Source organism: Capra hircus, chromosome 26, assembly GCF_001704415.2.
Source record: "Capra hircus breed San Clemente chromosome 26, ASM170441v1, whole genome shotgun sequence".
Lineage (NCBI taxonomy): Eukaryota > Metazoa > Chordata > Mammalia > Artiodactyla > Bovidae > Capra > Capra hircus.
Window position 1 is genome coordinate 6,645,036 of NC_030833.1, and position 22,699 is coordinate 6,667,734.

Below are 22,699 nucleotides of genomic sequence, written 5' to 3' on the forward strand. Positions count from 1 at the left end.
TGTCTCTTCTTTGGAAAAAATGTCTCTTTGGGTCTCCTATCCATTTTTAAAATGGATTGTTTTCCTGCTATTGAGTTGTATGAGTTCCTAATGTGTTTGAGATGATCAGTCCCTCACCGAGAAATGGTTTGCAAACATCCTCTCCCATTCTGTAGGCTGCCTTTCCGTCTTGCTGACTGTCTCCTCTGCTGTATAGAAGACTATTCCTTTGATGTTGTCCCACGTGTCGATTTTTTGCTTTTGCTGCTTGTGCTTTCAGCGTCATATCCAAAAAACCATTGCCAAGATCGATGCTGAGGAGCTCTTTCCCTATGTTTTCTGGTAGGAGCTTTACAATTCAGGTCTTACATTTAAGCCCTTAATCCATTTCAAGTTAACTTTCTTTTGTTGTCTGTGCTCGGTCTTCCCTGGGGCACTTCTCCAGCTGCAATGTGAGGGCTTAGTTGCCTCAAGGCATTTGGGATCTTAGTTTCCTGACCAAGGATTGAACCCACATCTCCTGCACTGAAAGGCAGATCCTTAACCACTGGGCCACCAGGGAAGTCCCCACTTCAAGGTAACTTCTAATGGGAGAGCTGAACATACAAATATGTATCAGTCACGACACGTTAGAATAATAAAGTAGTAATAAAGTGCAGACAGTACCTATGAGGGAGAAATTAACTCTGATTTGGGTTGGAGGAGGGTAAACAGAGAGGCAATGTGTTTTAAGAGATGGTAACGTTGGCGAGATGCTTTTAAGGACAGACACACGGATGGGCAGTGAGTGGGCTCCAGGCAGAAACAAGGAGGCAGGAGAGCATGAGAATGAGAGAGCTCTCCCAAGAAGGTGAGACCAGGAAGGCGTCTCTGACAGCCTGGAAGGGGGCAAGTTACTGCTCAGTTCAGTTCAGTTCCGTCGCTCAGTCATGTCCAACTCTTTGTGACCCCATGGACTGCAGCACGCCAGGCCTCCCTATCTATCACCAACTCCCGGAGTCCACCCAAATCCATGTCCATTGAGTTGGTGATGCCATCCAACCATCTTATCCTCTGTCGTCCCCTTCTCCTCCTGCCCTCAATCTTTCCCAGCATCAGGGTCTTTTCAAATGAGTCAGTTCTTCGCATCAGGTGGCCAAAGTATTGGAGTTTCAGCTAAAGGAATTTAAAAGCAAGGGATGTCTCCTTTCTTTCTGCTGCTCAGGTCAGAAATGTCCCGAGACTTGGGCAGGGTCCCAGGATAAGCATCTCCAGTTTTGCCCCAGCCCAGTGAGCAGGGAAATGCACAGAACACTGGTGTGAATTGTTTATTTGTGAACAAGTTTGCACCACCTTCTGTACTTAATGACTCATCCAGGCCACTCTTGGGTGATGCTCAGGCACAAGCCCTCCAGTAAACTGGTCGGTTTAGTTTAGTTTCTTGCGCGTGTTTGGGCAGATTCCCCAGACCAAGCAAGTGGTAACAGCGCTTTCTTTCCCCAGCAAGCGGAGGTGGAATCCAAGGTATCGGGTACAGACTTGGTTGGAGGATAGTGCTGAGCTTCTGCTGACCCACAGCTGCGCCCATCCAGTCGGTCTGCCCCTCCCTGCGGGCGGGCTGAGCACCCTGAGGTCAGGGTGGCAATGAATGTCAGCATTTTGACGGGGATTTTATAGCTATTTAAAACCTGTTGCTTTGAATTTCTGTAAGTTTTAAAGTTGATTTAAATAAGCCTTTATTTCTCAATGGTAACTTTTGAATTGCAATCTGATAGAATTAATATTCTTTTTTAAAAAAATTATTTAATTGCAGGCTAATTACTTTACAATACTGTAGCGGTTTTTGCCATACATTGACATGAATCAGCCATAGGTGTACATGTGTCCCCCATCCTGAACCCCTCTCCCACCTTCCTCCCCATCCCATCCCTCAGGGTCATCCCAGTGCACGGGTCCTGAGCGCCCTGTCTCATACATCGGACCTGGACTGGTAATCTATTTCACATATGGTAATATACATGCTTCAGTGCTATTCTCTCAAACCATCCCACCCTCGCCTTTCCCAGAGTCCAAAAGACTGTTCTATACATCCGTGTCTCTTTTGCTATCTTGAATATAGGGTCGTCGTTACCATCTTTCTAAATTCCATGTATACACATTAATATACTGTATTAGTGTTTTTCTTTCTGACTTGTTTCACTCTGTAAGAGACTAAGACTACTTGACAAAAAATTGTTACACAGACTTTTAAAAAACACTCCTGGGTTTCACTAATTTATTGCTCTTAAATACTCTGCAGTCTCTCAGATAATTAATGAATAAGTTCTCCTTGGCAGTGCAAAGATTTTGTTGAACCTATGAACTGGCAGTCTTTCAGTCCCCTCAAATAAGATTGCCTTCTTATTTCCTTAATTTTACTGGATAGAATGATATACTTAAAAGACCCCCTTTTAAACTAGTGAAGAAAAAGAAATGCCATACTTGTAATTCACCTGACATTTACAAGCTCCTGATTTAAATGAACTTTACCCAAAGCATATAACACAAGAGGCAATTCAGATTTCATTGGTGCACAGCCCTTTCTGTTACAGAGTAAAATGGCTTTCCTTTGAAGCACATCGCAACACTCTTAAGGAAATAAAATTAAATAAGGCACCCAGGTGTTACAGCAGTGCCATCCACTCAATAAATGCTTGTTCGGGGCCTATTCCATGTTAAGTGTCGGAAGCAGAATGGTAGACTGGGCCCTCTTCAGCCACCCTACAGCCCAGTGGAGAACACAGATTGCGAAAATTAACCAGAGAATTACAGATTCTGATCATTGCAGAGACAGGAGTAACATAGGGAGGTGGCCTGACCCTCTTTGGAGAATCAGAGAAAAGCACTCAAGGAGTGACATGGGGCATCCCTGACTGCTCAGCGGTGAAGAATTCGCCTACAATGCAGGAGACACAGGAGTCAGGGGTTCGATCCCTGGGTCGGGAAGATCCCCTGGAGAGGGAAATGGCCACCCACTCCAGTATTCTTGCCTGGGAAATCCCGTGGACAGAGGAGCCTGGCTACAGTCCATGTGGTCGCAGAGTCGGACACGACTGAACACCTGAACACGAAGCACGGACTGACATTTCAGCTGAAAGCAGAAGACACTGAGTGGGGCCAAGCAGGAGGGAGAGCGCCCCCATCGTGGGAAGAGCCTGTGCAAAGGCCCGCAGTCCCAAAGGAGCCTGGGACGCTGAAGGGACGAACAGGCTGCTGGGCTGAAGCACAGTGTGCCCAAGATCCCATACGCGGTGGGTTGCAGAGGCAGTTGGATAAGAACTCTTGGGGGAGGCTTTTGGCAGGGGAGTGGCATGACCTGTGCATTTTGAAAAGCTTACTCTGGCCCCCAGGTGAGCACAGGTAGGGAGAGGAAATGCAGAAATCAGCAGAGACTCCCATCACAGGTTAGGCAAGATGGTGGCTTGGAATATGGGTGATGACTGCAGAGAAAGCCACAGTTAGGGTGTGTGTAAGGTGGAATAGACAGGCACGCTGGTGGGTGGGATGAGTGGGAGGGGTGCTGAGTAAAAGGGAGGAGCTCAGGATGACACTCAGACTTCCAGCTGGAGTAGTTGGGAAGATGGTGAAATCCTACCCATAGATGGGGCAGACCAGTGGGAAAACTGGTTTGGAGAAATAGGTCTTCACCCCTTTAAGGCTACGTCTCAGGCTCTTAGTCATTGGAGTAACCTAGAATCCCATTTAGGATTCCTTTGAAAAGGGAGGTGTCTCTCAAGAAACTGCTGCCTGGCCTGAACTAGGCCCAGCATTTTTTATTTAGGGAGAGTTCAGAGGGCAGGTGGCAATATGGTTGTAAGCGGGAGCTAAGGGTGTATCTTGATGCTGCACTTGATAAATATACACATTTTAAAATTCAGAGTATGTGCTTATTTAGGGTGATTTAGTGGGCTAGGGAAGATCATGAAAGGAAAGTTTAAAGACCTGCAAAGCTACTCCTTGGCATTGCCACTTACTAAAATATTAGGGAAGAGATAGTACTGTTGAACATAAATCTTCTCTTAAAAAGAAAAAGAAAAAAAAGGAATTGGGGACTTCCCTGCTGGCGAGCTCAGTTAGTAAAGAATCTGCCTGCAATGTAGGAGACCCCAGTTCAATTCCTGGGTTGGGAAGATCCACTGGAGAAGGATAGGCTCCCCACTCCAGTATTCCTGGGCTTCCCTTGTGGCTCAGCTGGTAGAATGCGCCTGAAAGGCAAGACACCTGGGTTCAATCCCTGGGTTGAAAAGATGCCCTGGAGAAGGGAAAGGCTACTCACTCCAGCATTCTGGCCTGGAGAATTCCATGGACTGTATAGTCCATGGGGTCGCAAAGAGTCGGACACAACTGAGCGGCTTTCACTTTCACTGGTGGCACAGTGGGTAAGAATCCAGCTCCCAATGCAGGGGGCACAGGTTCAAGCCCTGGTCGGGGCAGATTCCACATGCTGCAGGGTATCTAAGCCCATGCACCACAACTACTGAGCTGGCGCACCCAGAGCCTGTGCTCCACAAGAGAAACCACCACGATGAGAAGAACTTGGACTGGAGAGCGGCCCACACTAGCTGCCACTGGCAAAAGCCGGTGCATAGCAATGAAGACCCAGCACAGCCAAAAAGAAACCAATACAGTATTGTAAAACAAAATAAAGTAAAAATAAAATTAAAAAAAAAATAGGAATTTGAGGTGCATTTTTCATGTTATTTCATACATGGGTTATCTTTCCAACAGTGTTGTTAGTTTAGGAAGAAAATAATTAAAGATGTAAATATGTAAGCCAAGAGCCAAAACCATTCTGAACAGCCCAGGGTTGTAAGCTGATTTAATTTGCCCCTTTCCCCTAGGAGTCATTTCTTGGATCATTGACTTACTATCATTCTGCAAAACAGTGGTAGCCCCAGTCACCCTCTGCTTATTGCCAGAGTGTGATCCAGCTGTGGGATTTGAAGTGCTTATGTTTATGGGATTTTAATGACTCAGTCAATAAAGGTCACTCCTAAAAGTAATAGAAACTTAAGTGTGTGGAAACAGAATGGGTAAGACTGACTTGGGGGTTATTTCTAGCAGTTCTTTGGTGTTGTCCTTAGGTACATGTTTAATCCTTAAAGGCAATGAAGAAGGTGCCTCCTTTTAAATCAATTTACTGGTGCTATATTCAACGACACCAGTAAAATGCTACTTGAAACCCCCCATAACAAATGGTATCATGTACACACCAGGCTTAAAATATGCCAGATAATATTGGCATAACAACATACTATATTGTTAATATAATACTGATAACAGTATAATTGTAGTATTTGTTAATATCACAGCCATAGTATTTTCCAATATCTTTGAGAGAATAAAATAGTAACTTGAGTCTCAGGTGGAATCTGGTAGGGTACATTTCTTGAAGTTAAAAAGGACCTAAAGACCATCTAATCTTGTCCTTTAAAATATGTATTAACAGCAAATAAATTAACATTCACCCAAAATGATGCTTATTAGGCTGCTAAAGAATTCTCTAAGGTAAATGGTCATTGTTTGAATTATCTAAAATTAAACTGGTGACAGCATTTGAGAGTATGTAAAGAAATTTACAGTTGTGTCCCAGGCATAAAAGATTATTTAACAAATATTTTCCACCTTAAAACCCAATGTGATCAGATATATCTGTGATCAGATATAAATCGGATGTGTCATTCATAGAGGTAATAAATTTCTCACAATTTTACAAAGTCTCCAGGATCCAGTTCCTACTCACTTTTCCAGCCTTGTCGCTTTTCTTCCTTCTCCCCTCCATCCCTTAGTCTTCTCAGTTACAGCTCTACTGATCTTTGACCTCTGAACCTTACACCCACACTGCTCTCTCTGGTCTCAGGGACCTGTCTGGAACCCCTTTCCCACACTCTTTGTTGGATTATTCTGCCGGAAGCCTTCTGCGCATTCCCTTTCCCCTAATCTCAGACCCCAGGGAGGTTTTCAGAAGTTCTTGGGCAAGTATCTGCTCAGTTTCCCAGGGATAACCAAAGCTAACAGGGTTTTATTCACTGTTCAATCCTCCACCCCAGGAGAGTATTTAGAACATAGAGAATACCATGGAAATACCATGGAAATTGGTATTGGAATTTGAAATTGATATTGGTATTGAAATTGGAAATACCAAATTCAATACCATACTTGAAATTTTTAGTTTACACAGTTAAACAGTAACATAAATTTGAAGAAATAAAGTTGGCATTTTTAAGAGAGATATTTCACTTCACTTTATAATGGCACCCCACTCTAGTACTCTCGTCTGGAAAATCCCATAGATGGAGGAGCCTGGAGGGCTGCAGTCCATGGGGTCGCTGAGGGTCGGACACGACTGAGCGACTTCATTTTCACTTTTCACTTTCGTGCATTGGAAAAGGAAATGGCAACCCACTCCAGTGTTCTTGCCTGGAGAATCCCAGGGACGGGGGAGCCTGGTGGGCTGCCGTCTATGGGGTCGTATAGAGTCGGACACGACTGAAGTGACTTAGCAGCAGCAAAGAGAGAACATACACACCCTAGCATTAATTTGAAATGATACAAAAATTCTAACATTGTTGTAAGTTAAATTTCTTTCAACAGGTTAGATAACACACAAAATCCAGAGAGTTACAAGTGTGAGTGATAGAATAGTGGATAAAATCCACTCAAACTATAATTCTCAACTTATAAGTTTTCTGCTCAGCAAGGGAGTTAAAAGAAAGGAAAAACTCTTTAGAAACCTCCTTGGAAACTAACGACCTTTAACAACATCAGCATATACCCCAGAGAATGGACATGGTCTAAGTACTTTCATTTCTGAAATTGTGCAAGAAAAGACAACTTGGTTTTCAGAGTCAAACTGCATCCTCCTATAAAAGTTCCAGGTCTTTCTAGTCTCCATAGGAAACACTGTTCTTATTTTAAGAACAAAAGGAGCAATAAAACAGCTTGGGAAAGAAGGATGGAGCTCTGTGTCCCTAGAGAGGTTTGGATAGTAGTAGTAGTAGCAGTAGTAATAACAACAACAATCGATGGGCTTCCCTGGTGGCTCAGATGGTAAAGAATCCGCCTGCAATGTGGGAGCCCTGGGTTGTATCCCTGGGTTGGAAAGATAACCTGGAGGAGGGCATGGCAACCCACTCCAGCATTCTTGCCTAGAGAATCCCATGGACAGAGGAGCCTGGTAGGTTACAGTCCATGGGGTTGCAAGAGTCAGACACGACTGAACGACTAAGCACAGAACATTGAACAACAATCAAAAACACAGTAAGTTAAAGCTTGTGTTAGATCGGATAATTCCAGACTGCTCACCGTTTGTCAAACGAAGTGGGAAACAGAAAGAGAAATCGTAACTTTTTTTTCCTTTTTGTGTGTCCAAGCCTACCTCGGAGAACCTCTAGCAACGAATTAAACACTCCTGCACAAAGCTCAAAATTTTTCTCTCCTTCAAATCTCCGACTACTGCGAAGAGGATGCCGTATCTTCTAATAAGTACAAGAGCTAGCCTCCTTGCAGGTTCAACTGCTGACATTTTAGAAGCAGAACGGCTACTTATGGTCAATGAATCAAAGTACCAAACAAAACAGTGAGGACTGTACCATGCCAAGCCGCTTCAGTCGTGTCTGACTCTGCGACCCTGTGGACTGTATTCCCGCCAGGCTCCTCTGTCCATGGAATTCTCCAGGCAAGAATAACGGAGTGGGTTGCCATGCCCTCCTCCAGGGGATCTTCCCAACCCAGGAATCGAACCTCTGTCTCCCGCATTGCAGGAGGATTCTTTACCATCTGAGCCACTAGGGAAGCTCCAATAATAATGACAGCAATAGTAACAAGAAATGGATTTGCTTGTGGGGGCGGTCATTTTAGGAAGCAATACCCTGGGGGCGCTGCCTCAGCCAGCCCACATTCCCGAGCTCACACGGCCCTCCGGCTCCCGACGATCACACTCCGCGGGATTTAGCCCCTTTCTCGACTCTCGAAAGGGAGACCGTATATCCAAGTCAAAAGCGTTTTTAAAAAGCCTGCGGAGCCTCGCGCAGGGCGCCCACACCCGTTCCGCGGGAGGCCCGCCCTGGCCCCGGCCCCGGCCCCCTTACTCTGGAGCTCCATAGAGGAAGCTGCTCCCGGGCTCCTACCGGCCGAGCCCCCGGCGCCGCAAGCCCCTTCTAACGCCTCTCCTCCCGGGGGCCGGCGTCGCTTCGGTTGCCCTGACAACCCGGAGGGCGGGGTGGGGGGAGGAGGAGGAGCAGGAAGGACGGCGAGAGGGAGGGACCAAAAGACGCCAGGAAACGCGAACGAGCGCGAGGGCCCGCTTGTCTCCAGGGGGCCAGCGAGCGCGGCGGGCGGAGGGCGCCCGCGGGCGGAAGGCGCGCTGCCCCGGGGCGGCTTGGTCGGGCGGTCGCGCCCCACCGCGGCGGCCCTCGCGTCCCAGGCGGGGCCTTCGGGTGGGGCCCCGTGGGCCCTCCGTCGCCGATCCGAGGCGTCCGTTCGTCAGTCCGCGCGTCCGGCGAGCTCGGCGGGGAAGGGCGGCCGCGCCCGGGCCTCCGTCCGCAGACCGCAGGTAAAGGCCGGGCCGCGGCGGCGGGAGGCCGGGGTGGGGGCGGCCCGGGCGCACCTGTTGCGGGCCCGCCGGGTCGGCCCTGGACCACCGCGCCCCGACTGGTGAAACGCCCGGGAGGAGACGCCCCCCCGCCCCGAGCCGCCCCCCAGCCTCGCGGAGCCGCGTCCGGGCGCGCGGAGCGGACCCGCCCTCCCTGCGGGCCCCCGGGCCGCGAGGCTGGGGGCCGGCCACGGGTGGGGAGGGTGCGCCCGGCCGGCCCGGGGCCGGACTTCGGCCACTCGTGTCACTTTGGCAGGCAGCGCTTCTTAGCAGATGGGAGCAAGTGGTCGGCAGTGGGCCGAGCGCGTCGCCCGGGTCCCGAAAAGCGGGGAGAAGGCGCCTCCGCTGCGCACATTGCACTGTCATCCCGAGTGTCACCTTTCGGGCCGTGGGCCCCAGTCGGATCTTTCCGGGTTTTAGTATTGTGTGTGTGTGTGTGTGTGTGTGTGTGTGTGTGTGTGTGTGTGTGTGTGTTTCAGAGCTCCTGGTTTTCGCTCCAAGTTGTAGCACCGAGTGTCACCTTTCGGGCCGTGGGCCCCAGTCGGATCTTTCCGGGTTTTAGTATTGTGTGTGTGTGTTTGTGTGTGTGTGTGTCAGAGCTCCTGGTTTTCGCTCCAAGTTGTAGCACCGTGTGCGTGTGTGTTTCAGGGCTCCTGGTTTTCGCTCCAAGTTGTATCACCAAGTGTGTGTGTGTGTGTGTATTTGTTTCAGAGCTCCTGGTTTTCGCTCCAAGTTGTGGGCACCAAGCTCGCATGTTCTGTACCAAAGCTTGGTAGGGCAGTGAAACACACCGTAACCTTTTTTTGTAGCAAGATCCCACACCATAGTCTTTTTTTTCTCCTAAGAGTGGTTTTGAAAACATCGATGCAGGTAGTGCTTTCAGGAAGCATTGGGGATCACCGGGCGTTTTATCTGGTAGGCTGTAAAAATTCAGACCACGGGGAGGGTGCTGTAGAGGTCAAGAAGAGCAACCCTAAGGAGAGGAGAGAAGGAAAAGAAGGGGAATGCACGTGCAGGTGGGAGGAAAGGCATGATCCGTGCAGTGCTCCGGTCTGAAGATTTTGGCCCCTCCATCAGTTCCTCCTGCTGCCCTAGACAGGACTTGAGGGGAATGAAAAGAAGAGAGCGTTTTGGGGTCACGTTAGTGACTGCTCATTCTTTCCTACCCTGCAGATGACAAGGACATCAAGGAGAATTACTTTCAGAGGTTAATTGAACCTGAGAAGCAGGTATTCTGTGATGGAAAGGGACATTTATTATATTCCACCAAATTGGGCTCTCCCCTCTCAGACTATTTGGGGACTTTTTCAGATTCATTGTCAAAGCCACAAGGTTTATGTTTAGTGGATATTGACAAGCGGTGTGATATATACAGAACCTGTAATTCAACAGCTACAATATTAAAGTAATAAATTCAAGTTGGAAGGTAAACACTTCATGGTGCCTTGACTACCTGTTCTTACTACTTAGAGATGTGGAATGGGTTTTTAGATAGAAAGGCTCTAAGATCAACAGTTCTTCTGTAGTACAGTCTTTTCAAGTTCTAGTTTTCACATCATTATCCAAGTTATGAATTGGTCTTTTCACTGGAGAAACAAACGTAATGATGTTCATTGATGATGTCATAGTCAAAGTGAGAAGATAACGATTAAAGCTTGGCTTTTATTAACAGAAAAGAGGAGGTAGGGTTAAATTTTCCCGTACAGTAAAGGATTAGGCACTTGTATTTAAAAAGAAGAACCAAAATTGTAGATCTCGATGTAACAAGGGCGCGATAATTTAATAGTTATATGCAGACTTTTTTCTTTTTTTACCAGAGGATAACTGTGTTATAAAATGGAGATATATATTGATAAATATTTTGTTGTATAGATGAATGATTTTATCGATAACTATGAGCTTGACATTGAGGCAATCTTGCATTGACATATTTTAGGTAATAGGTGACATGAGCAACTGAAAAACAGCATTTGTTTTAGGGGATTGTGTACCTGTGGAACAAATGACTAAAGAAGGGGGTGAAGATGAGGAAGGGATACGTACAAAAATGTCCAAGGCAGGGGTTGGTATTCAGTTTCTTTTTCTCCAGTAACAATGTACTTGTTAAATGTCTGTTGAATGATTGAGAAGAGCTTTAAAGAAACTGCTCTAGATAAAGGGACCGTGCTTTATTACTGGAGGGGATGGCCTGAGGTCGGTTGCTAGCGGCTGGAGGTTGAAATGAATGGTAAAGGTATTGGTTGTCCCTTTGGGTATTTTGTACTACTTTTTCTATTTGTTTTCACTGTCATGTTCGGAAAAGTTTCCCAGCTCTTCACTGGAGGGAATAATTACATTATTGTTTACTTTGCTAATGCTCAACTACATGTAGCAAGCCAAAGCACTGTCCCAGGAAATAACAAGGTAGCAATTAAGAGACAGAAGTGGCCTTTCTTCTTCTTGTTTAAATCTCTTGTCCACATCAGAATTCAAAGTAAAAGTAATTCCTTTAGGAAGTTAACATGGTTTAATTCAAGTAGGATGATTTCAAAAGGAAAGAAAGGAAATAAAGCAGATGAATATACTTCTGTTTCATAAACTTACTCTCATAAGTCAGAGGAAGTTTTCATTTTTGTTTCTGGATTTCTGTTTTTCCATAGTGAGGGAACTCTTCCCTCTGTTACTTTCTAAAACTCAGAAGGAATTTGGTCAAAGGCAGAAAACAATTATATTTCCATTTTTGCTGTTTCCTTTCTGTCCTCCAGACCTGTCATGGTCTGCACTCAAATTGTTGGACTTAAAAAATGCCTCTCTGTTAGCCCTTTTAATCATTCATGGTGTAATGGCTACAGAGCCACGCTGCCCACTCCCCCATCTGCTATCTGGAGAGCCTTCCCAGGGTGGGTGCGCGTGTGTTCATGCCGTCGCTCAGTCATGTCCAAGGCTTCGACCCCCTGGACTGCAGCCTGCCAGGCTCCCCTGTCTATGGGATTTTCCAGGCAAGAATACTGGAGCGGCTTGCCATTCCTTTCTCCAGGGGAACTTCCCAACCCAGGAGTCAAACCCGCGTCTTCTGCATCTGCTGCATTGGCAGAGGGATGTTTTACCCCCTGAGCCCCAGGAAGCCCCCAGGATAGGTGAGTGCCCACTGAGTGCACTTCTGTTCCCCCCAGGGTCACTGTGCACTTTGGCACTTAGCCCTACGCTACACTATACTTTCTTTTTTCTTCTTAGAATTTTTTTTTTTTTGAGGTATAATTTATGATATCGTGTTAGTTTCAGGTATATAGTACAGTGATTTAGCCATATATATTATATATATATATATATGTTCCTTTTCAGATTCTTTTACCTTAAAGATTCTTTCCAGTATTTATAAGATATTGAATATAGTTCTCTGTGTATATGGTAGATCCCTATTGGTTATCTATTTTATATATATACTATACTATCTTGTAGAATTTTCTCATTTTTTGTGTGTATGGGTCTTGTGCCTCTGATGAGATTAAACATTTAAGAGCTAAGTCCATGACCTAGGCTGCTTCTGTATTCCTTTAAGCTCATAGTGGGTTTTCAGTGTGTACCTGATAATTAAGTAGGATAATAATAGAAGACAAGCCTTTAGTCAGGGATGATTGCATTAATTCCTGCTCTTCCATCTTGGGAAAGTCAGGGGCCATTATTTCCTCATTGATAACTCGGGATGATAAAACCTGCAGTGGTTGTCAAATGTGATTATAGATGTGAATGAAAATTCCTTGTATATTGCAAAGAATTTATTAAATGTAAAGGGTTGTCATTAACTCCAGCGTACACACAGCAAATATTTGGTGAGCACCTGTAATGTGTTAGGTACTTCCTGGGACCTGGATTTCTTCTCCAGGAGGGACTAGGAAATGACTTGATGGATTGTCTGTGAGGGCAAGGGGACCACCCAGGCAGAGGAAGAGACTGGGCAGAGGTACAGGGGATAGGATTGTGGCTGGAGCAGAGAGAACATACTGGAAAGCTGGAGGGGCAAATACAGACTAAGTCAGAAAGAACCTGGGAGTGAGGCTTTTGTCTTGAAGGTAATAAAAGGCACTTGAGTCAGTGACGTGACCAGTTTTGCATTTGACAGAGGTCTCTGGCAGCTTGTGAATGATGTCACGTTGATGGAGAGCCACAGATAGAGGCAGAAAAGCAAAACTGGAGATTTTGCAGCAATTCTGTGAAGAAATAAGATAACTAAGGCTCTGGTGGTGATGGTGTTGGGAATCAGGAGGAGGGGCTGCTGAGCGAGGTGAAATCAGCAGCCTTGGAGATGCTGGAGGTGGAGGTGGGGAAGAAGCCAGGGATGACTTCCTGCTGACGACACTGTTCTGTCAGTTGCTGAATCTGGAACGTGAAAGAAGCCTTTTGTTTCTCAGAGGTGTGAGAAGTGGGGTAGATGACAAGTTCAGTTTTGAACGTTCACCCTGAAATTGCCTGTTATCTAAGTTGGGACGTCCCGTAAGTGTTACTTGGACGTGTGGGTCTGGAACTGTAGAAAGAAGTCTGAGATGAAGATAGAAACTCGGCCGAAGCACTCAGTGATTGAAGTTAAAATGTGAGTGAGATTCTCCGGGGAGGTTATGTGCGGTGAGAAGACGGCTGGGGATAAAACTCTGGGGCAGAGGCTGGAGAGGAGGGGCCAGAAAATCTGGAGAGACGGACAGACCAGAAGCCCTGCTCTCCCAGGCCCGTGTGTTGGCGCTCCCTGGAATGATGCTATTTTCCTCCACCTGCCTTAGAGTGCGCAGCGTAGTGTATCCATTGATTCTTGTTTTAATAAAGTTGGTGCAGAATGGCTACCCATGACTCTGTTAGCACGGAGGAGGAAATGGCAGCCCACTCTAGCATTCTTGCCTGGAGAATCCCGCGGACAGAGGAGCCTGGCAGGCTACAGTCCATGGGGTCGTGGAGAGTCAGACACGACTGACTGAACACGCACACATACACTCTGTGAAAAAGGTTCCTCATATTTTTTGTTTTTCACAATCTCCATTTAGAGCAACGATTCAAGTAAAATATAACTTCAGGAGGTATGATAATGCCCCAAGCAATACTGTCTTTGATAAAGAAGTTGTATGAAAGTTCATTTTGTGTATGTTGTAGGTAAAATAAATACGGTGAATTCCTTAGGGAGACTGGCAATAGCCTATTTTTAGTTTTCAACTTTGATTGGCTCATGCATTTGTTCAGATATCTAACTAGACTGCATAAATAAGTCAAATTAATATTTTAGCATACTTTATTAACTTTGCTTTTACTCACGTGTTAGTTTTTAGAATATTATCCAGTAAAAATAATCATCAAAATAGTGTTAAAAAGCACTGAGTGGCCCAGCCATTTGAAATTCTAACAAAACCCTTGATTTATAGACTTACATGTAGGGAGTAATATGTTATTATGCTACACAGACATTGACTGAGCTTGGGAAGTCTTTATGTGCAAATTGCCAGTAGAATGTAGAATTCTTAAAAAAAAATTGTGCAGGATTGATAATTCAAGCTGTGTTTGGTATATTATTGTTGTTATTGAGATATCGCTTGGTTGCGTCTGACTCTTATCAACCCCATGGACTGTAGCCTGCCAGGCTTCCCTGTCCGTCACCAACTCCCAGAGCTTGCTCAAACTCATGTCCATTGAGTTGGTGATGCCATCCAACCATCTCATCCTCTGTCATCTCATTCTCCTCCCGCCTTCAATCTTTCCCAGCATCAGGGTCTTTTCTGATGAGTCAGCTCTTCGAATCAGGTGGCCCAAGTATTAGAGCTTTAACTTCAGCATCAGTCCTTCCAGTGAATATTCAGGGTTGATTTCCTTTAGACTTACAGGTTTGATCTCCTTGCTGTCCAAGGGACTCTCAGGAATCTTCTCCAACATCACAGTTCAAAAGCATCAGTTCTTTGGTGCTCAGCCTTTTTTATTGTTCAGCTCTCACATCTCTACATGACTGCTGGAAAAACCATAGCTTTGACTATACAGACCTTTGTCAGCAAAGTAATGTCTCTGCTTTTTAATATGCTGTCTAGGTCTGTCATAGCTTTTCTTCCAAGGAGTAAGCATCTTTTAATTTCATGGCTGCAGTCACCATCCACAGTGATTTTGGAGCCCAAGAAAATAAAAGTCTGTCACTGTTTCCATTGTTTCCCTGTCTGTTTCCCATGAAGTGATTGGACCTGATGCCATGTTCTTCATTTTTTCAATGTTGAGTTTTAAGACAGCTTTTTCACTCTCTTCTTTCACTTTCATCAAGAGGCTCTTGAATTCTTCTTCACTTTCTGCCCTAAGGCTGGTGTCACCTACATATCTGAGGTTATTGGTGTTTCTCCCAGCTATCTTGATTCCAGCTTATGCTTCATCCAGCCTGGCATTTCACATGCTGTACTCTGACACTCCATGGGGTCGCAAAGAGTTGGACACAAGTGAGCGACTTCACTTTCACTCTGCATATAAGTTAAATAAGCAGGATGACAGTATACAATAGGATGTGCTTTGGGGGAGCTCTGAGCCAATTAAAACAAAGGAAAGCAAAGGAGTAATCTTCTTAAAAGCCCAGTTATGTTAAGTCCATTGCTTTTGATTAAAATAGAGTACACCTGGAAAATAAAGTTTTCATATTAGATATTTGATGGCAGCTCTCAGTATGGGTGATTACAGCTATGTTTTCCTTTCCATGAAAGAACCGTCATCATACGGTATGTTTTCCCGGCCACCCTGCCTGATACCTCCTGTAACATCAAGTGGTTCTCTACCCCACAGTGTTGCTGCGGGAGCCTGCTGTAGTTCTTTAACGCAGTCAGGGAGCAGCGTGGTGCGACACAGTTGAGCACACACTGGACCCGTACCTGGGACACATACCTGGGGCGAAGCTGAGAGCAGACTGCAGGACTTCAGCACCTGCTCTACCCCAGCTGAGCAGCTCGAAGCTGAGTGAATTAACTAAGCTTCTGAAGGCTTAAATTTCCTCATTAAAAAAAAAAAACGGAAATAATAAAGTAAACCCTCATGGGGTCCTTAAGAGTTTAAATGAAATAATCCATATAAAGTGCTTAAGTACTTCTAGCATCTGGCGCCCAGTAAGCACTCCGTAAAGGCTAATTGGTAGAATCATCCTCATTATCATTATTGCTGTCCATAGTGCTAGTTCAGCTTCGGTGGTTGGATAGGACCTTTGTTTTCAAAGTCTGCAGTGTGCAGACCAATGTCAGTCCACAGACTCTTACTGGTTTGCAGTGAGATTAGGAGCTGGTGCCAGAATGTAAATAGACTGTGGCCCTAGTCATACTGTTTAGTTCAGGGAAATAGCAAGACTTCTTCAGGGAAGGAAGCAGCCAGTTAATTTACACTGCGATGCAAGCTCCTTATCTTGTCACAATCAAGCACTTTGAACAGAGTTGGTGTGGAATAGGGAACTAATGATCCTGTTCTCCAAAGAAATAACAGCTCTCTATCCTGAGGACAGTCGTTACTCACTTGCAGGGCCTCATTAATCTTCCTTTGTTCTAAACCTTGTCATCATGGTTCACGAGTATATTGTTTATTATTTCAGCTAATATGTATTGGTCACATAATCTTTGCAAAGGCCTATGTTACGGTGTAGACTCTGCAGAGATGACTCAGAAGTGGATCTTGACCTTAGGAAGTCTATCATAAACCTGGAGCTGGAGGAAGCCACGTGAAAACCTGAGTGAATGTGTCGAGCACACGTGCTGAGTTTGCGTTAGTGTTCCAGCGTTGTTCCAAAGATTCCACGTAGACAGATGTTTCCTTTTACTAAGTTGCTCCCCTTGTTGGGCGTTCATTCGCCAAGTCGTGTCTGACTCTTTGCGACCCCATGGACTGCAGCACACCAGGCTTCCCTGTCCTTCCCTGTCTCCTGGAGTTTGCTCAGATTCACATCCGTTAGAAAGACTTCTTTATTTATGTTGGCTGTGCTGGGTCTTTGTGGCTGTGTGCGGGGGCTTTTCTCTAGCTGCAGGGTCTGCTCTCTGTTGGGCACAGGCTTCTCCTTGTGGTGGCTTCTCTTGTTGCAGAACTCGGGCTCTGGGCACTTGGCCTTCACTAGCGGCTCAAGAGCCCCAGAGCACAGGCTCAGTGATTGTGGTACTTGGACTTAGTTGCTCTGCAACATGTGGGATCTTCCAGAACCAGGGATCGAACCCATGTCCCCCGCATTGCAAGGTGTACTCTTAACCACTGAACCACCAGGGACATCCTCTAGGATTTCTAACAAATTCCTGACTCTCCATTTGATCCTGTTTGCAAACATTCGAATAATAAATAATTTCCTCTTCTGCAGAATATGAAGAGACTTTAAATAGTTATTAAACTATTTTTAAAACTTCCAATAAAAATTAGCACAAATTCTTCAAGAAAAATGCATTGGTCACATAAATAGTGTCAAAACAAATTTGGAAGTTACATGAAAATAATTTTTTAAAAGGCAAGGTGTTTGTGTAAGTGTGTTTTTCCCAGAACACTTTTCCTAAGCAGTGGAGAGGAAAAAGGATAGGCTGTGAATTAGATCGTAGAAAAGACCTGTTTTCACAGACCTTTGTGAAAATAATTTTAAATAGTCAAGAAGTGGTGTTTAGTTTTTAATATTTCTGATAATTTTTCACTTGAATGGGATTTGCTGGTTTCTCTTACTTCCCTTGGACTGCAAGGAGATCCAACCAGTCCATTCTGAAGATCTGCCCTGGGATTTCTTTGGAAGGAATGATGCTAAAGCTGAAACTCCAATACTTTGGCCACCTCATGCGAAGAGTTGACTCATTGGAAAAGACTCTGATGCTGGGAGGGATTGGGGGCAGGAGGAGAAGGGGACAACAGAGGATGAGATGGCTGGATGGTATCACTGACTCGATGGATGTTGAGTTTGAGTGAACTCTGGGAGTTGGTGATGGACAGGGAGGCCTGGCGGGCTGCGATTCATGGGGTTGCAAAGAGTCGGACATGACTGAGTAACTGAACTGAACTGAACTTACTGCCCTGTTTGGTAAGCTTGCTCATAATTCCAATATCCATTCCATTTTGCCATTTACATTCAGTTGGCTCCAGCTCTCCTAGAACTTGTCATGCAGTAGTAATGAAGAAAATTGAAGGTAGATATTAGAAAAATCATAGGTAATATTTAGAAAATTGAGTAACACGTTAGATTTAACAAAATTGTAAAGAAAAGCAAAATGTTTAAAAGATAAAAATTTTAATCAAGAAATGACTGAGTTAGACCCATGACATTTAAAATAAAACTTAATAGTTTTAGTAATGGCTTATCCAGTCTTTCCTGATTGGGCTCTTGTCTCATCTATGAATGCGCCTGCCCCTGGATCTTTTCTTTTTTCTGTTGCATACCTGTCATTCTTCCTTCTTTTACTTACTGGAAAGAAGGTGAAAGTGTTAGTCACTTAGTCATGTCCGACTTTTTGCAACCCCATGGACTGTGGCCCACCAGGCTTCTCTGTCCATGGGATTCTCCAGACAAGAACACTGGAGTGGGTACCCATTCTCTTCTCCAGAGGATCTTCCCGACCCAGAGACTGAACCCGGGTCTCCCGCACTGCAGGCAGATTCTTTACCATCTGAGCTACCAGGGAGGTCTTCCTTATTTAACTACAAGATTAAGAGTCTTTGTTTGACCCCCCACCTTCGTTTTCAGCTAGACTGTAAGCCCCGTGAGGACAGGACCCAGCCCTGCCTGTTCACATATCACTCGCATGTTCACAGGCCAGATACTTAGTAGACACTCAAATATTGGTTGAATAAGAAAATGGAAGACATGAAAATGCAGGCATGGAAGATGAGAAGGCTTGAGAATAGAGAAAACCTATTAGATTGAGAATAACACCTGTAATAAAACACAATCTGATGTCAGTCTTAAAAGCGTAGAATCCCCAAGGGACAGAGGTTGAATCACCCTCTGATTGCTAATCAAGTACCCACTGTATCTGGGTTCAGGCTGTGGAAACTGCCAAAGAGGATATAGCTCAATAGCGGTTCGAGTAGAGAGACTGAAAGGAAAGATAGTGTGTAGTACAGATGGTTCAGTAGTTCCCTAATCCTTAGGGACGTGGCCTCCTCACATTGGTTGTTTACAAGTGACCCGAAAGATCGGGGGGTCTGCTGGCTGTGCTTGAGGCGCGCTGTTGTGTGGATCTCAGTGCACCTCTGTGATTTTCTACACAACCACTCAAGTCATCAAGAAAAAAGCAGCTCTAAGAAATGTTGAAAAAGGAGCTAATTTGTGATTTCTGTGCGTGGTTCATGTGAGAACTTAAGCTCGCAGATATTTCAGTTGATGGATGTGCTAATTCACCAGACTCTCAGGCCGTAACCTTTAAAAACAGCAAGGGTCTATTCTGTGCCATATTCGGGGGCAAAAAAGTCACTGAAATCCAGAAACATAGTGAGTTCCCAACAGAAGTGTTTCAGCTCTATTGATGCAGCGGTAGCCAGCTAACTGGAGCTGTAAGTGGAATAATATAATGCAAGTGCAGATCTGTGCACGAGAGGCTGCAGTGGAGAGCCTGGGGAGAAAGGCAGGTGGCCACGGGTGTCTGGGATCAGAGGCGAGATGGAAGGGACAGAACGCGGTGAAGTTTCGAAGAGCTTGGTCACTGACCGAACAGAGCGCAACCCGGATAGTTGAACAGCAGTACCCTGATGTGCTAGCAACATCATTCATTCATTCAGCAAGTATCTGTTGAATGCTTTCCATGTGCCAATTCTGCCTTAAAGGTGGGGAGAAAAAGACACCTCCCCAACTCGAGGTGCTTGCGTTCGGCGGAGGGCTCCAACAATAAACAGATGTAAAGAGGAAACAGGGCAGGCTGAGGAGCTGGGGGAGTGGGTTTGGGGCACAGGAGCGTGGCTGTTCAGACAGGGCAGACCTGTGGCAGGGAAGCCCCCCGTGGCAGAGTTGACATTCTGTGAAGGTCTTTAGGGAATAAGGGAGCTGGCCATTTGGGTTTCGGAGGAAAGGAGCGTTTTGGGCAGAGAGCAGAGCAGGCCCTGAGGCAGGCATGTGCTGTGTGTTTGAGGACCAGTGAGGGGGCCGCCTGAGCAGAGAAGTGTGAGTGAGAGAGCAAGCCAGGGATACTGGGGCAGGGAGGTGATGCCTCTGGTTCCCACAGGCCTTGCAGGTCCCGTTAAGGACTGTGGTTTTTCCTTGGAGTAAGGTGAAGTTTCTAAATCACGAGAAATTTTTTGAGCAGAGGAGACCTAAGTAGACTTTACCAGGATCACTTTGACTGCAAGAGACTAAGGGTGGAACCAAGACCAGTCACGAGGATGTCGCAGTAATCCAGATGAGAGGTTAGTGGCTCAGACTGGCTGTTCATGGTGGACGTTATGGGGGTTTTGATATATTTTGAAGGTAGAACGGGCATTTCCAGATGTATTAGTTAACTGTTGCTCCTGTAACAAATTACTGCAAATTTAGTGGTAATTTTTTTATTATCGTAATTTGCTTCGGTTAGAAGTTAGTTCATCATGGTTTGGGATTTCCCTGGTGGTCCAGTGGCTAAGACTCTGTACTTTCAATGCAGGGGGCTCGGTTTGGAGCCCTGACCAGGGAACTGGATCCCACAGGCCCCAAATAAGAGTTGATGCTGCAAGTCTCAACTAGAGATCCACGTGCTGCGACTGAGACCCAGCACAGCCAAATAAAGAAATAAAAATTAAAATACATGTTTTTAAATGCTCATCACTGGTTTAAAATCAGGCAGGGCTGTGGTGCTTTCTAGGCACTCTAGGAGAGAATTCCTTTCCTTGGTTTCCCAGCTTCTAGAGGTCACCGCATTATGGCTCACAAGCCCGCCCTCCATCCTCAGAGCCAACAGCATCGCATCTCCCCAACCCTTCGTCCTTGGTCATGTCCCCTCGGACTAAACCTGAGAAGGGGTCTCTGATTTTCAGACCCTGCGATTAGCTCGGACCCACCAGCACGATCTCCCTTGGCCAAGGTCCTCAACTTGATCACATCTGCAGCCCTCTTGTCAAGCAGAGTACATATTGAAGATCCCAGGCCTTTGGACACGCACATCTTTGGATGCTGCTGTTCTCTCCAGCAAGTCCATTGACGGATCAGAGATGGGATTTGAGATTTTTAAAAAAATGAAGAATACGTTCAGATTTGGGGGTCTGAGCAGTTGAAAGGAAGATGAGCGGACCAGGTGTATGGCTTTGGGGCAGATGTCAGCGCTTAGCTTTGGGTACATAAAGTGTGAAATGCCTGCTAAATATCCACATTGGAGATGACTAGTAGGTAGTTGAATGCACGAGACTGGAGTTCAGGGAGAGAGGCTTGACGGGACATATAAACAGGGAGACCGCCACATACGGTGGCATTAGAGCCGTGAAACAGGATGAGACCTTACCAGGCCTTTTACAGAGAGAAGAGGTCCAGAGAGTAACTGTTGGGGGGTCGCCAGACCTGTGCAGTTGCTGAAATTGTACAGGTGAGGGTTTGGTAGGTGTGAAGAACCCATTGATATTCAGTTGAACATGGTGGGGAAAGTGCAGATGAGGAGCATCAAACAGTGAAACAGTTATTCAGGACAAATTTCACCACGTTATTTGACTTAGTCCCTTGAAAGCTTTATCCTTGTCTATGGACTCCATTTACGTTTCTAGAATTACTGGCCCAGAGCCAAAACATAAATGGCTAATATGTAGCTCGTTAGCCACGTGTTAACTTCTGATTCTCGGTAAGGTGGTTTCGTGTTATGCTGGATAATGTATTATTTTCATAAATGCTCATTTAAGAGTTGTAATAGATGCACTTTCGAGAGCAGTCTTTGACAAATTATGTGATCTACAGTCTCATGTAGGATAGCTTTGAAAATGGGCAAATGCCAGTTTGCTTTCAGATTTAAAATTCTTGTCATAGAATGTAGTTTATATTGATAACAGGACAGATTTTACTTTTGAGTGACATGTAGCCTGTATTACTCGTTTTCCCTTATTTAGGTTGCTACTATTAAATCGCCCAAGGCCAGGACACGAATCCCTTGTGTGTATTTAAGCACATCTGGGGGAAAGGGGGGCTTCCTTGGTGGCTCAGTAGTAAAGAGCCCACCTGCCAATGCTGGAGACTCGGGTTCATTCCCTGGGTCAGGAAGATACCCCGGAGAAGGGAAATCCCAAGGACAGAGGAGCCTGGCGGGCCACAGTCCATGGGGTGGTGAAGAGTCGGACACAGCTGAGCGATTAAACAACAGTGACGAGGAGAAAGTGATCAGCACGGGTCCCGTCAGTTGCTGAATCGGTGAGGAGAGCTGTGTGTGTCTGTCTTTTGAGCTGGTGGAGTCAAAACTCAGCCACTCATCCCTCCAAACTGGGAACTCAGTCTGTAGGACAGTAAAAGGGTCTTGTGGACACAGCAGGGGAAGGAGAGAGTGGGACAAATCGGAAGAGCAGCCGTGACGCTTATCTACCACCTGTGTAAATAGCCAGTGGGAAGCTGCTGCACAGCGCAGGGAGCCCAGCCTGATGCTCTGTGACGACTGAGAGGGAAGGGATGAGGGGGTGGGGAGTCTCGAGAGGGAAGGGACATACGTATGCTCACAGCTGACTCGTGTTGTTGTACGGCAGAAGCACAACATCGTAAAGCCCGTTACCCTCCAATTAAATAAAGTAAAAGTCGGTCAGTCATGTTCAACTCATTGCGACCCCATGGACTACGCATTCCATGGGATTCTCCAGGCCAGAGCACTGGAGTGGGTAGCCTTTCCCTTCTCCAGGGGATCTTCCTGACCCAGGGATTGAACCCAGGTCTCCTGCATTGCAGGTGGATTCTTATCCAGCTGAGCCACAGGGAAACCCAAGAATACAGGAGTGGGTAACCTTTCCCTTCTCCAGAGAATCTTCCTGACCCAGGAATCAAACTGGGGTCTCCTGCATTGCATGTGGATTCTTTACCAACTGAGCTATCAGGGAAGCCCAAATAAATAAAGATAGACCAAAAGAAAGAAAACCAGGTCCCGAGAGAGCTGCAAATAGGTGTCGCGGGCTTCACCACTTTACCCTTCAGACTCGATGGGGTCAGCGTAGAGCCCTTTGTGGACTCAGCCTTCATAGGCATTTCTGTGCAACAAGGCTGTC

The 22,699-nt window shown here is 45.9% G+C and overlaps 2 protein-coding genes across 3 annotated transcripts in view; one reads left to right on the forward strand and one right to left on the reverse strand.

Moving 5' to 3' along the window:
* Positions 1–8,197, reverse strand: part of FANK1 (fibronectin type III and ankyrin repeat domains 1) — a 114,178-nt gene extending 105,981 nt beyond the window's left edge. The window contains exon 1 of one of the 2 annotated variants that reach the window (XM_018041749.1): positions 8,088–8,177. In XM_018041749.1, the coding sequence (XP_017897238.1) occupies positions 8,088–8,100 (13 nt within the window). In that variant the 5' untranslated portion in view covers positions 8,101–8,177. Of the gene's footprint in view, positions 1–8,087 lie in introns of both variants that reach the window. The other variant, XM_018041750.1, reaches the window with a different exon arrangement.
* DHX32 (DEAH-box helicase 32 (putative)) overlaps positions 8,321–22,699 on the forward strand; it is a 51,185-nt gene continuing 36,806 nt past the window's right edge. The window contains exon 1 of the mRNA XM_018041245.1: positions 8,321–8,551. The gene's annotated coding sequence lies outside the window, so the exon portion shown is untranslated. The remainder of the gene's footprint in view (positions 8,552–22,699) is intronic.